General features: G+C 47.7%; 1 protein-coding gene across 7 annotated transcripts in view; it reads right to left on the minus strand.

Annotated features, from left to right (window-relative positions):
- The window catches only part of meis2a (Meis homeobox 2a), a 94578-nt gene that overhangs the window by 49205 nt on the left and 30110 nt on the right, over positions 1–15263 (minus strand). For 6 of the 7 annotated variants that reach the window (XM_055863511.1, XM_055863507.1, XM_055863506.1 and 3 more), the window contains one exon: positions 6021–6166. In XM_055863511.1, coding sequence (XP_055719486.1) covers positions 6021–6166 — 146 coding nt within the window. The remainder of the gene's footprint in view (positions 1–6020; positions 6167–15263) is intronic. The other variant, XM_055863508.1, reaches the window with a different exon arrangement.

Consider the following 15263-nt stretch of genomic DNA (forward strand, 5'->3'; position numbering starts at 1 on the left):
AGCTACGGCTGTTACGGGTGACCGTATTACCGCCACACAGGCAGTCACGAGTCATGACCCCAGGCAAATTCCATGTGACCATTTAGTCACGTTAATTAGCCTTCTACAAGCTCTGATGCTGCTGATGGTCATTAGTAGCCTACCAAACTTGCAACTGCCTGGTACTCAGCACTCTATTGTCCCTCTAATCACTCTGACATCAATGCAAATGTGATTCAAAATCAAATCAAACACTTCAAGAGAGCCTATGAGCTTATGTTGCGCAACAATTCTGTAGGCTATGCAATTGCATGAGAAAACAGAGTTTTGAGGGCCTCTAATAAAAAGAGGAGGATCCCATCAGCTTTCTATAGGCTACAATATTTATTTATCAACTTTCCTAATATAAAGCACATTGCTTCGCTTTACTACCTGTCTGGCAAGAAAATAAACCAAGGGAAAAGCGTCCTCCATTCGCTATTTAAGTGCATAGATGACATGTATTGTTTCCCTGCCCCTGTTCTGAGACAGGTGCATGATAATGGTCCACTCTAAATCAAAACCAATTTCACACATATATTATTTAGTATATGTAAAGACAAAATTAAATCAAGAATACTCTGATGGGTGACAATATTAGCCTATCACTTGTGAATGATATATTACCATTTGTGAATGATGTCCAGCTTTTATGCAGTAAGGCAAGAAACAGTGCATGCCTTTTTTTGGCGACTTTTTCAAATCATAGTCCCACACCTCATGTAGCCCAGCCCATTGGCCTATATGTTTTGATAAGGCTGGTATCACAACTAAAGTGGCCAAATAACTTATAAAATTAAACACATTAATACGCTTTACAACCGGTGTAGATCCTAACCGGCATACATAGGCGTCGCGTGAGTGTCAAGTTTGGGGAAGATCATTTTCACTATAAAAATGCACCTTTATAATAAAGCATTACATGCATAATTGCATATGTGATACATTTTGAGAATGATTTCCTGCTAATTGATTGTATTTTGGAATAATCGCGCTTATAGCCTACTGCTGTGTGTGCATTGCTGCGCTTATAATGTCACGTTCCTGACCTGTTTTCTGTTGTTTGGTATGTGTTTAATTGGTCAGGGCGTGAGTTTGGGTGGGTAGTCTATGTTATGTGTTTTCTATGTTGGGTTAATGAGTTGCCTGGAATGGCTCTCAATTAGAGGCAGGTGTTTGGCGTTTCCTCTGATTGAGAGTCATATTAAGGTAGGTTGTTCTCACTGTTTGTTTGTGGGTGATTGTTCCTGTGTCTGTGTAATCCACATGGGACTGGTTCGTTTGTTTGTTCGTTTTAGGTAGTCTGTTCCTGTTCTTGCGTCCTTCGTCTATATGTAAGTTCGTTTGTTTCAGGTCTGTTGCCTTCGTTTATTGTTTTGTAGTTTGTTCTAGTGTTTTGTCAGTGTTTTCGTCTGTTCAATTAAAGTCAGTATGTATTCATCACCTGCTGCGCCTTGGTCCGTTAATACACCACCAGACGAACGTTCCAGAATCACCCACCAAACCCGGATCAAGCAGCGGGTTAACGGACAGCGCACGAAGCAGGATTTCTGGTCTTGGGAGGGAATCATGGAAGGAAAAGGACCATGGGCTAAAGTTGAAGTGAATCGCCGCCCATGGGAACAGCTGGAGGCAGCTCGGAGAGCGGAGGAAACCGGAGAGAGGAACCGGCATTATGAGGGGACGAGTCTAGCACGGAAGCCCGAAAAGCCCGCAGGTACAACCCAAAAATTTCTTGGGGGGGGCTAAGAGGTAGTGGGTCTAGGGCAGGTAGGAGACCTGCGCCCACTTCCCAGGCTAACCGTGGAGAGCGGGAGTACAGGCAGACACCGTGTTACGCAGTAGAGCGCACGGTGTCTCCTGTACGTGTGCATAGCCCGGAGGTTATTCCACCTCCCCGCACTGGTAGGGCTAGATTGAGCATTGAGCCAAGTGCCATGAAGCCGGCTCTACATATCTGGCCACCAGTACGTCTCCTTGGGCCGGCTTACATGGCACCAGCCTTACGCATGGTGTCCCCGGTTCGCCTACATAGCCCGGTGCGGGTTATTCCACCTCCCCGCACTGGTCAGGCGACGGGGAGCAACAACCAGGTAAGGTTGGGCAGGTTCAGTGCTCAAGGGAGCCAGTACGCCTACACGGTCCGGTATATCCGGCGCCACCTTCCCGCCCCAGCTCAGTACCACCAGTGCCTACACCACGCACCAGGCTTCCAGTGCGTCTCCAGAGCCCTGTTCCTCCTCCACGCACTCTCCCTGTGGTGCGTGTCTCAAGCTCAGTGCCTCCAGTTTCGGCACCACGCATCAAGCCTCCTGTGCGTCTCCAGAGCCCTGTACGCACTGTTCCTTCTCCCCGCACTCGCCCTGAGGTGCGTGCCCTCAGCCCGGTACCTCCGGTTCCGGTACCACGCACCAGGACTATAGTGCGCATCGAGAGTCCAGTGTGCCCTGTTCCTGCTCCCCGCACTAGCCTTGGGGTGCGTGTCTCCAGTCCGGTACCACCAGTTCCGGCACCACGCACCAGGCCTACTGTGCGCCTCAGCAGGTCAGAGTCGGCTGTCTGCCCAACGCCGCCTGCACTGCTCGTCTGCCCAGCACCGTCTGAGCCATCTGTCTGCCCAGCACCGTCTGAGCCATCTGTCTGCCCAGCACCGTCTGAGCCATCTGTCTGCCCAGCGCCGCCTGAGCCATCTGTCTGTCCAGCGCCGCCTGAGCCATCTGTCTGTCCAGCGCCGTCTGAGCCATCTGTCTGCCCAGCGCCTTCTGAGCCATCCGTCTGCCACGAGCCATTAGAGCCGCCCGTCTGTCCCGAGCCATTAGAGCCGTCCGTCAGTCAGGAGCCGCTAGAGCCGTCCGTCAGTCAGGAGCTGCCAGAGCCGCCAGCCAGTCAGGAGCTGCCAGAGCCGCAAGCCAGTCAGGAGCCGCCAGAGCCACCAGCCAGTCAGGAGCCGCCAGAGCCGCCAGCCAGTCAGGAGCTGCCCTCCAGTCATGAGCTGCCCTCCAGTCATGAGCTGCCCTCCAGTCATGAGCTGCCCTCCAGTCCGGAGCTGCCCTCCAGTCCGGAGCTGCCCTACAGTCCGGAGCTGCCCTACAGTCCGGAGCTGCCCTACAGTCCGGAGCTGCCCTACAGTCCGGAGCTGCCACTCAGTCCGGAGCTGCCACTAGTCCGGAGTTGCCTCTCTGTCCTGAGCTACCTCTCTGTCCTGAGCTACCTCTTTGTCCTGAACTACCTCTTTGTCCTGAACTACCTCTTTGTCCTGAACTACCTCTCTGTCCTGAGTTGTCTCCTCTATTGTAGAGGGGCGTTGGTGAAGGTTCCTGGACCATGGTCGGGGGCGAGGGTCGCCACTCAAGGGACGCTAAGGAGGTGGACAAAGACAGTGGTGGAGTGGTGTCCTCGTCCACCGCCGGAGCCGCCACCGCGGACAGATGCCCACCCAGACCCTCCCCTTGAGTTTTAGGGGTGCGCCCGGAGTTCGCACCTTGAGGGGGGGGGGTTCTGTCACGTTCCTGACCTGTTTTCTGTTGTTTGGTATGTGTTTAATTGGTCAGGGCGTGAGTTTGGGTGGGTAGTCTATGTTATGTGTTTTCTATGTTGGGTTAATGGGTTGCCTGGTATGGCTCTCAATTAGAGGCAGGTGTTTGGCGTTTCCTCTGATTGAGAGTCATATTAAGGTAGGTTGTTCTCACTGTTTGTTTGTGGGTGATTGTTCCTGTGTCTGTGTAATCCACATGGGACTGTTTCGTTTGTTCGTTCGTTTTAGGTAGTCTGTTCCTGTTCTTGCGTCCTTCGTCTATATGTAAGTTCGTTTGTTTCAGGTCTGTTGCCTTCGTTTATTGTTTTGTAGTTTGTTCTAGTGTTTTGTCAGTGTTTTCGTCTGTTCAATTAAAGTCAGTATGTATTCATCACCTGCTGCGCCTTGGTCCGTTAATACACCACCAGACGAACGTTACATATAATGTAAACAAATAGCCTAATAGTTTATCAACATTTTAAGCTAAACGTTCTGATCTGTTGCATCAGCCTCACTGCTTTAAAAAAAAAAGGGAGGCGAGCGGTTGTATTAATTTGGGATCTATCGCATTCCACAACTGTCCCAGACTATGTTTGGAATATTTATTTCTCGCACAGAAGGACAAGTTGACTAATAGAATAGGTCAACGTTTGTACTATGGGGGATAGTAGATTGACATAGGCTAGTGTTTTTGCTGTTCGTTAGGCCTACTCATCTTGTTGGCTGACGAAAAGTAATTGAGGACAGTTGTTCCAACATCTTCAATATGCGCCTCGGAAATCAATAACAAGGACGTGCGCAGGTGCATCCCCGATGTGTCTGTCTTCACTTGTAGCCTACTTCAGAGCTGAGATAGACCTGTGTGAGAAGAACCCGATCACGTGACGGACATTGGCTAATAAGAATTGAGATATCTGAGAGAGCCATGTGAGTGAGAGGTGCTTCGGAGCACGCAGCCAGGAGAAGGGATTTATAATTATATAATAATAATATCATCCAGAAGGCGAGGTCAGTACAGGTACATCAAAGCAGGGACCGAGAGACTGAAAAACAGCTTCTATCTCAAGGCCATCAGACTGTTAAACAGCCACCACTAACATTTAGTGGCCGCTGCCAACATACTGACTCAACTCCAGCCACTTTAATGATGGGAATTGATGAAAATTATGTAAAAATGTATCACTAGCCACTTTAAACAATGCCACTTAATGTAATGTTTACATACCCTACATTACTCATCTCATATGTATATGTATATACTGTACTCTATATCATCTACTGCATCTTGCCATCTTTATGTAATACATGTATCACTAGCCATTTTAAACTATGCCACTTTATGTTTACATACCCTACATTACTCATCTCATATGTATAGACTGTACTCTATACCATCTACTGCATCTTGCCTATGCCGTTCTGTACCATCACTCATTCATGTATCTTTATGTACATATTCTTTATCCCTTTACACTTGTGTGTATAAGGTAGTAGTTGTGGAATTGTTAGGTTAGATTACTTGTTGGTTATTACTGCATTGTCAGAACTAGAAGCACAAGCATTTCGCTACACTCGCATTAACATTCTATTAACCATGTGTATGTGACAAATAAAATTTGATTTGATTTGATTTAATTATTATGTACAACTCAAGGGCACAGCGGCCAATGGCCGTAAAAGGCATGGATTTTTTTAGGGGGCATCCCTGCCGTCGGGAAATTCGAGACATTATCAAGTGCTTGTCAAATTGTGAATGAGAGACTGATGAAGTGTGTGCAGGCTGAGCAAGACATAAAGCAGAGCTCCTGCCTTTCATGCAACTTTTTTCAAATCATCATTAGAGTCGCATCATGCAGCCTTGGAATGTATTAAAAATCAGAACATATAGCCCAATGTTTGTATCACAACTAAAGTTGCATAAATAACTATAAATTAAGCATATAGGAGGACGTGTTTCTTTGAATAGCCGTATGCGTACTCCCTCAGAAATCGTTTGGAGAAAACATCCTTTCTATTTTATTCAGCTATGTTCAATTGTATTCTTTATACTATAAAATAATATCAAATAATGCCACGGAATTTTAAGAAAATCTTGTCAAATAAATGAACTAGTGTAACCCACAGCCATATGGCATAGATAGATCAGAGTATGCTATTCTGTTCTTCTGAAATATACTATATTTTCTTTATATCATGTTGCTTTAGACCTGTCTTAAATAAATAATGGATTTATTGTGATGGTGTAGGCTATTTGAAATAGTTTTATTAGAATTTTTCAAACGTAGATGTTCCAAAGGTCTGCATCAGTGGCTTGTAGGCTATGCGTGGAAGCCAGGAGATGCTAAATTTGTTTATGTTAATTACGGTCAATTACCGTGATACCGACAGTTACTTGCTTGATAATCACCGGCTGACAGAATTTCATAACTGCCACAGCCCTAGTTCCGGCCCCAGTGTGCACAGGCTACTCCACTATGTGGGTACTCACCGTGAGATGCTGGAACAGCCACGCCCTCATGATGTTGGTGGCCACCTTGGGGAAGATGCCGCGCTTCTTCTGCCTCTTCTTCTCCTTGTCCGGGTCATCATCATCACCTGTGCCAGGAGACGCCACGCTGTTCTCTAAACCATCTCCTAGGCAGAAACAAGACACAGGGTTAAATAGCAGTCTAGGACAGAAGATGGACCAATAGGAAGCCTTGGCATTAACCACACAAAGGGTTAGGTAGAACCCTAGAAGCTAAACCTAATATATAAAACGCTAAAGCTAACCCAGTGGGTTATCTAAGTTAGATGGAGGACTATGCCATAGCCTACACAGTAGTAGCCTTCACTAATGCCTGCATAGAAGTAGTGGGATTTAGGCACAGAGGGAGAGGGGTTTGCTGTAGACAGAGAACTAGAGGTGAGTTCTTACACCCAGAACAGTGGAGAGGAATGGATGGGGGTTAATGACTGTGTTTTGGTTGGAAGCAGAAACACTAGGCTCCTGATTCCACTCCAGATTGTTCAATAGGAGGAGAAAAAGGGAGAGAGCGAGGGAAAGAAGGGGAAAAAATTACAAGGAGGCTTCAAGATTGGGGCTGCAGTACATTAAGTCAATTAAATCCACAGGCTTGACATAATGTCATGCTTTTTTTCTGATCCAAAGGGTCTGGATGGACTGAGAAGGGAGCCTTATGAACACACACACGCAAACAAACCCACAGAAGTTGAACATTCGGGGGCACCCAATTGAGTAGCTTGTGAATTAAAGTGGGGTGTGCATTGGGTTTGTTCATTGTTGCAGTTTGATGCACATAATGGACAAGAGTTGAACCTCCCCCTTCCTCCAGCAGATTAGCATGGCAGGCCAGTAGAAGGGCGGCTCTCGCTCCCTTTTTTGTATTTAACTAGTCAAGTCAGTTAAGAACCAATTCCTATTTTACAATGACGGCCTACGTCGGCCAAACCCTCCCTTAACCCGGACGACGCTGGGCCAATTGTGTGCCGCCCTATGGGAATCCCGATCATGGCCAGTTGGGATACAGCCCGGGATCGAACCAGGGTCTGTAGTGATGCCTCTAGCACTGAGATGCAGTGCCTTAGACCGCTGCGCCTCTCGGGAGCCCTCCCTGCATTAATGTCCAATAGTGTTTGATTTCGGGAGGAAAACAAGTGCATATCAAGGCAGTCTTTCTCCTTTAAACCAAAATTTCCATCTTTGTGCCCTCGCCTTTTCTGTCTCCTCTTCTCTGGCCATTAATTGTGCATTAGCAAAAATGATTTACTTTTAACAGTCATAGTTATTTTTTCTTGCCCTCGGGCACAAATGCCTTGAAAGCCTTCCTTGAGGGCATCTAAATTATGTATCTGAAAAACTCCTTCACTAAGGCTGAGAAGGACCCCGGCATTCTCAAAATTCAGACTTGCATGTCCTCCTGTTTTTGGGGAGGCATCAATCAGGGGCACCTATACAAGCCCTAATTTTGCATAAATATTTGAACTAATAACACTAAAAAGACAGGAAAGAAAACGGATCCGACTGGCGGCATAGTCAAATGCAAAATAGATGAAGAATACAAGGACATGCAGCATAAAGGTCTGTCTTCCCCTCCTTCTCTCTCTAATTTGCCCTGTCTGTCTGTCTGTCTGTCTGTCTGTCTGTCTGTCTGTGTCTGTCTGTCTGTCTGTCTGTCTGTCTGTCTGTCTGTCTGTCTGTCTGTCTGCTGTGTTTTCCTTCCACATTATTAGTGTGGGAGCCACACGAAAGAGGGAAACAGAGAGGCGACTTTGCGCTCCTTCCCTGCGTGGAGATAAAGACGTGGCTGGGCTTTCTGAAGGACATATGGGTATAGGTGACGCGTCCGGCCTGGGAGCGTTGTCATTGTTGAATGGACATTCATTAGCATCAAATGCCATAAACCCCACGCTAAGTATGAATCCTTGTTCAGGAAAGCCTAAAACAATATACTGGGGCCTAGCTGTATCCCCAGCGTGACTGTGTGTGGCTTCCTGAGAAAAAAGACCCAGACACAGGGACTAGTCTAACTCCTCCAGTGTTGCTTTCCACTTCAATAACAAAACCAGCAACCAGAGTGGACCCTACTGTCCTCTACACTTCACAATGCTGCCTTTTGGGTTAAATAATGTTGCACTTTAAGTTGTGTTTTTGTATTTCTAGTTTTTGTTGTTTTTTCAGAGCTAGTTTCCCAGTTAATCTCCTACTGGGAGTCATCCTGCTCATCCTATAGTCACAGTGGCCAAAAGGCTGGCAGATTCATTTTATTGACGTTTCCATTTTCACTGCAATGCGATAGCCTCCCCCTGGCTGGGGCGACCCATGCGTATTTACAGACTGACCTGTCACTTCATTACCCTGCCTGCTCACTCCCTCCTGCCCCGGCCAGCAAGGGTGAAATCAGACTCCCAGGCTTTCAAATCCTCTCTCTCTTTCACATGCGCATACATACTGTACGTATGCCTAATGCACACAATCATGGAGTCTTACACATGAGCTGCTCTTCATGACACACATAGAAAAACATGTAAATATATAGTACATCTGCACAATGTGTACACAGACAACGCACACAGTAACCAGAGAGAATGTGAAGGCTGGCCCAAAGAGGTGGAAATAATCAAAGAAATTATGATTCTGGATGAGAGGAGTGAGGAAGCAGAGAGAAAGAAAGAAAGAAAGAAGAAGAGAAGGGCCCAACTTACACAACCTCATTACATCTAAAGGAGAGCTGGTGATTTACATCCTCCCCCACTCCTTTCTTATGAGCCAGAGAAGGAGTGCTGCAGGGCAAATTGTCCCAAACGCTAATGGCTTCTGACTGTTCCCTGGCAACTCTGGCATTTTAACCTGTGTGGATGTGCACTCTGCAAAAAAAAAATGTGGAGAAAAAAATTCATCTGCCCGTGTGACACAGATGGGGGATGGCTATTAGGAGGTGGGCAGAGGGCCTGGGGGAGGTGAGGTGCTGGAGTGTAGCCCCAGGCACTTTTGGAAAAGCAGCACCCTTGGAGACGGGAAAAGACATCCCCTCTCTCTCTCTCCTCTCCATTTCCCCCCTCTCTCTCTCTCTCTCTCTCTCTCTCTCTCTCTCTCTCTCTCTCTCTCTCTCATGACTTAAAGTGCTCACAATGGAAGTATGTGCACGGCTAGAGAGAGAGAGAAGGCTGCAAGGAATGTCCGGATGCGATGAAGAGCGAGCGCACGCGAGTAATCAAACCAAACACAGAAACAACCATGCAGGCACAGAAAACATTACGGTCAGATCAAGTCTCTCATCAGCAATAGGCGGGTGTTAAAAATGCATTCAGATATCTCTCAGGGCTGAGATCATTAACGAGCTGGGAAAGGACTGTAAATATAAATATGTTACTACCACCACACATATTTACTATTATGTATTGATTTGTATCTTACATTTTCTCACTCTTTATGCGATGCGCACTGCAGAGAACACTGGAAAAAGAATTATCATTGAATTATCACAGTAAATTATTGTTTATGTGTCAATTATTATGGGATGGGTTGCCAACCGGCGATTTGAAACGAAAATACAATTTCATTCATTCATTTCATTAATTGTTAGTATGAATAAGAAAATCTTATTCAGGGTCTGGGTCTCTGATAGCAGGTGTACGCAGTATAATGGGTGTCGTACACTACACCATGTCCTGCAATCTGCTGAAGGCTACAATGACACCATAGAACACTCTTCATGGCTAGAGGGCATTAAGCACTTCAGGGAGCCACTAGGGGCCAGGGCTGAGAACACTATGAAACCACTAGTTACACAGGTTGTGGCCCTATCAATACTACAAGAATGTCCTACCCTACCACTCCAGTCCACCCACACAATACATGACTGAGTAATAACTCAGAAACCCCATTCAAAACCACACATTGTGGGCTTCTAAAATAGCGCACACTTATTTGTCCTCAGCGCAACGCTATTATTTATACTCATGCAGATTGCTCCTGATAATGGCTAGATTGGCAGCGTGTATGCTTTGAGAGCCTGACCAGAGGATTTATGCTGTTGGGCTCCGGTGTTTGTTTCAGGGTAATGGAGCATGAGTGTGGAGGCAGTGGCTTATGGAGGCTGTGGTTAAAGTGACTAATTACAACGGAACCCTCCGCCCCCCCTGCAGAGCAACGCTACTCAGGCATGCTCACCCCGACTCGGCCACACCGGGGAGGGAGAGAAAGAGAGGGTGAAGTGGATGTGGGGGACTTATGGTAGAGACAGGGGCTTCCTTGGTGAACAGGCTGGGCCGAGATGGGCAGCTTTTTTGGGGGTGCCCCAGGGCACAGTGCTCGGGCCATTGGAAATAGAGGGACACAGGGGGAACAACAGGGGCCCTCTATGCCTCCTTTACCTTGGGTCTCTACAATGCCTGGACCTCCAGCCCCTCCCCACACCCCCTCCACCCTCACAGGCTGGGCCAGAGAGAAAGGAGAGAATAGAAGGCGGGATTTAATGCCTTCCTTTCCCCTTCTTTTTCTCCTCAACTTTTCAGCCGGCATAAGCGACGTTTAGCACATTCAGTCCCCCAAATGGCTGCGAATAAGGGAAGCAGTGGGGGCTCCTCTTTTGTCCAGCCTTTCCCCCTTTTATTTACTCAGGATTTACGCAGGGCCCTCTACAGCACTGGGACCACATGTTCCTGACGCACACACGCACGTGCACACGTGGGCACACACACACACACACACACACACAGACAGACACACACACACACACACACACACACACAGACAGACACACACAAGCAGCACCTCTGTTCACACTCCAGCAGGCAGGGGTATAGCTGGCCCTCTGTCGCTCTGTGCCTGCCCATGGGATTACAGGTTCTCTAGTCCCAACCGCATGCTATCAATATGCTAACGCCTCAGATAAAAAAAACATACTCCAAAATGTTAGCAATATGCCAAATCCCTTAAACAAAACGTTTTTTGTTTCGACGCTTCTATCCTCCTGCTCCTATGTAAAACGTTTTTATATATACTTAAAAAAGCCCTATACACCCCTCTCACTCAGATCCATACTATAAATGAGATGTCTTACTTGGAATTGTTTTCGTTTGTTGGCCACTAAGGCCAGTGATGTTTTAGGGTGATTATTCCCTGATCTCTGCTTAAACACGCACTGGACCATAAAACAACAACTTAGTAAACACCAAGCACGGTGACAAATTGGGAGCGCCATTCCAGGAGTCATTAACAGCCCTAAAACCTGTCGCAGCAATTACACTCTCCCTCCTCTCCCTACCGCCCTCCTCCCTTTCGAACGCCAAAGTCAGGTGTCGCCTCCCTGCCTTTTACCATTTTACCACTGGTGAACACCAGGCCAGAGGAACCATTGCAGCCAGAGTGACATGGGATCTGCTCTCCCCCAGCGTGTCGCCTGTATACACACCTAGAGGAATAACACTGCATCTGGTCTGTGATCTGAGAGTTATGACTGACTGAGTGGGTCCTTGTGCATGAGGGGTAATGTGCAGTTGTCTCTGCAGAAAAACACATAATGAAGTGTTCCCTTAAATGAAGTGGAATATGAGCTTTAATTAGATGTATTTTCCCTGAATGTGGGAAGACAGACTGGCAGGCTGGAAAACAGGCATGAGAGCAGGCAAGGCAAGGCTGTTGGGTTGCTCAACTCCTGCACCTTTGCCTCCCTCTCCGCTCTCCTAGCCCCCTAACCCTGCCATCAGGCAGATACCTCTCGGTCATTCCAGGAATGCTGCAGATAACTATCACCTCTCCACAGATACTGGGCCTCTCTCTCTCGCTCTCTTTAATTCTCCTCTCACAGGCCCAGCTCTTACTCTGGCCCACAGTGCACATCTCTCTGTACTTCAGAATGCGGGGAAGGGGATGGAGTGGAGGGGAAGGGGAAGGATAAGAGGAAGGGAAGGGAGGGAGAGGGGGTAAAGAGGGAGTTGGGGGGACTGAGGCCAAACTTTTTAGAGCCAGTGAGGCTCTTTTACTTTTTACTCAAAATAGGGGCTATAAGCAAAACTAGGCACCCTTCCTTCTTTTCCCCCCACTACCACTCTCCTACAGCTTCTCTCCTGGTGCCACAAAGGAGAGTGCACTCTACTTCCTAGTGCCGCTGGGGCCTCTGGTTTCAGGCAATAATCATCTGCCAATATGCCTGATGTTTGGGTGAACCGGGCTATGCATATTATCAAAGGCTCTGGGCTGGGGTTAATTACCAGTGTAATTAGGTGTTGTTACAGGTAGCAGGTTCTCTCATTACATCATAAATAGGGCCTTTGAGAGGCTAACAATGGCTCTTGCTCCTGGCCCTCTCTCTGATTGCGACTCTGATTTTTTCCAGTAGCCCCGACCAAGATCTCTGCCTCTACTATTCATTAGTTGGTTAATCACTTGGTGCTGATGATTTTAGGAGTCAACAAACCTTGCATTTGTGCCGAGCAAGTCTTTAGGGCCACTTCATCAACAAGTACAGCTGTGTGTAAACGTTTCCTGCAGGATGATCAAGGACTCCTATTTGTACCTTAAGGGAATGTTTTACAGAAACCTAGCTGGATTCCTTCGGTGTGATAAGAGGTGATTATCTGCACAAAGATATCACTGAATCTACATAAAGAGTACTCATATAACATCCTGTAGTCTCAGCCTGTGACTACAACTTGGGCCTGGGAGGAGTATCGCTACTCTCTCATGGAGGTTTCTATAGTTCCTGTCATCCAGTCGGGGTGGGAAAGGAACATCAGTTGGAGAGAAGAAAAAAAACGATCAAAAGAAAGGAGATGGAATAAAGATGTGTAGAAGAAGGAGGCAGGCTGTTGCAGATGTCAGGATCCAATTTGCATGAATGGCAAAGGGGACGGGGAGCGGCCCTCCAAACCACCCGCCCCACCGCTCCTCTACTCTTTTTTTTTTGGGGGGGGGGGGGGGGTGACTAAAAGGGTGTCTTGATGCCCATGACTGCCCCTAGATCGCTCCAGAGACAGGGATCAGTGCCTACTGAAGGGCCTTGGGTCTAGACCAAAGATTTCACACTCGCTGCCTCCCTGACAACTTCACCCTTTTCTGTTCCCCCTCAACTTCTCTCTGTCTGCACTGTACACTGCGCCGCTCGCACTACAACGTTGTGAATACTCTCCTCTCTTCCCTCCTCAGCTTTTCCCAAATCAGATTGCTGTAATTGCTCCCAGAGGTTATCTAGGTGCATCCCTCGACTTTTAAAGATCAGATCTTTAGAAGCCTTGCTGCCTTACCAGTCGTTTCCCTCCCCTTCTCAGCTCTGCTCTGTCCTCCTCTTCTTCCCAAAGCTGATCTTGGCACGACGGAGCTATTCTCTCCCTGGTTGGTTAAAATTACATATGTCCTCTCTGCCTCTGTTCAGCTTTGATATCTTTATTACTGTAGCAGAAAACTAAATAACAGGCCATGGTGCCACAGCCTCTGAGCTAGGGACTTCATCTCTTCCTAGGGTAGGTCTTGCCCCACCAAGGATGGGTGGCTGGGTGCCCCCCGGAAGCAAAACTGGGTCATGTTCAATTAATTGGAGAGGATGAAAATTAGCAAAGCAAACTGGATCCATTTTCTCCCCCAAAATAGGGGGTGTTGCTGCTCCTTTCAGCTCTGAATAAGACCGTGAACCGAGAGAATAGAGCAGAGAAATATAAAGAAAACAAAGAAAGGGAGAGAGAGAGTGGAGAGAGAGAAGCAGCTCATCACGTGGATGGATTGTTTTGCTAGCTACGGGCTATATGGCTTTATTAATCCCTAGTAGAACCATATCAAAGTCTTCTACAAAAAAACAGCAGGAAAGAAATTCAGTGGAATGAGGGGTTCCCTATTTTGGCAGAGTGCCGTTTGTGATACAGCACTGCAGATCAATCACCGTGTTAGAGGCAGCAGGAGGATGATGAGAGCAACATTACTAGTGCTTCTCTACCCCCAATTACACCTCAGACTCAAACAAGCAAATGCAGCTAGTTTGTGTTGGGAGTGCAGGACACCTTGGAGTTATTACTGGCTTGCATGGCCTGCCACACCCCACGGACAATGGCATCAAAGTGCTGGGCTTACAGAGATTGGTGGTGGTGGGGTAAAGAGTGGGGTATGGGTGCGAAAATGAGTTAAAAGATTTATAAATCAACAAGTCAACCATCAGATTGTAGCCTCTACTCTGCAGCCCTCTCATCAGCCGACTGCCATGGCGTTTTTTTCCCACCACAAATGTCCTGGAGGCATGGAACAAAGCGAGCAGAACTGATTACTGTGCTGCTGCCCTGCTCTGCCAGTCTAAACTCTGTTTGGCTTCCTAATGAGCTCACTAAAAACCCAATTCATCACCCATAACCCCTTCTCAACCCGCCATGAAATCCCCCCATTATGGGAGAGGCAGGGGCAGCCGTTTACAGGGCCGAGATACTGGGTGGAGGGGTGATGGGATAGGGGGGAGTTTACAACCCTGGCGTGGATACCTTGACGCCAAGGGTGTTCCCTCTTCGCCCCCCAAAGCGCACTGCCCCTCAAACACGCCCTCCTTAAAACCCAACAGCAGGGGTGTCCCAGGCAGCCGTGGTACAGGAATGTCCGGCCCGATGGCTCCAACAGCAGCAGGAATGGTCCTTTCCCGCCCGCTTTCACACCGGAGATTTCCACTTTAATAACCCCATCTCCCATCCCTGGGAAGACAGGAATTTGGTGGGAATGTGGTTTGGAGGGGAGAGGGGTGAAGTGGAAGGGGTGGAGGGGAGAGATAGAGCTTGGCATAGGATGGATGGAGGATGGGAGAAAAGGATATAGTGGGAGAGGAAGGGTAGCTAGCAAGCTAGCTAGGTGGATGACAAACAGCTGAAGAGGAAGGTGATTGTGAATTCCTCCCCAGTTGGACAGGGGTGGAGGGATAGGAAGAGTGGAGTTGGGGGATTGGAGGAGGGAGGATTGAGGGAAACTCCAACTCCCACAGTTCCTCATTACATGGAGTCGGAATGATCCTCCTGGCACCTGAGCTGTAACCAAGAGATTACTGAATTGATGAATCCTCGCTTTAAAATGCAGCTGTTTTATTCTGCTTTAGTAATTAATTCTTTTTCCAATAGCGTATTGATTAAGCGTAGCCCCTGATAAAGTTCAAACTGAGAGGAATCCCCCCCTGGGCCTCGGCTTGTCCTGCTCAGGAGAGTCAATGAAAACTTCCTCCGGTTCCTCCCTCCTCCACCTGACTCTCCCTCCCTCAATCTGTCTCTC

The sequence above is a fragment of the Salvelinus fontinalis genome, chromosome 15 (assembly GCF_029448725.1).
Source record: "Salvelinus fontinalis isolate EN_2023a chromosome 15, ASM2944872v1, whole genome shotgun sequence".
In the NCBI taxonomy this organism is placed as follows: domain Eukaryota; kingdom Metazoa; phylum Chordata; class Actinopteri; order Salmoniformes; family Salmonidae; genus Salvelinus; species Salvelinus fontinalis.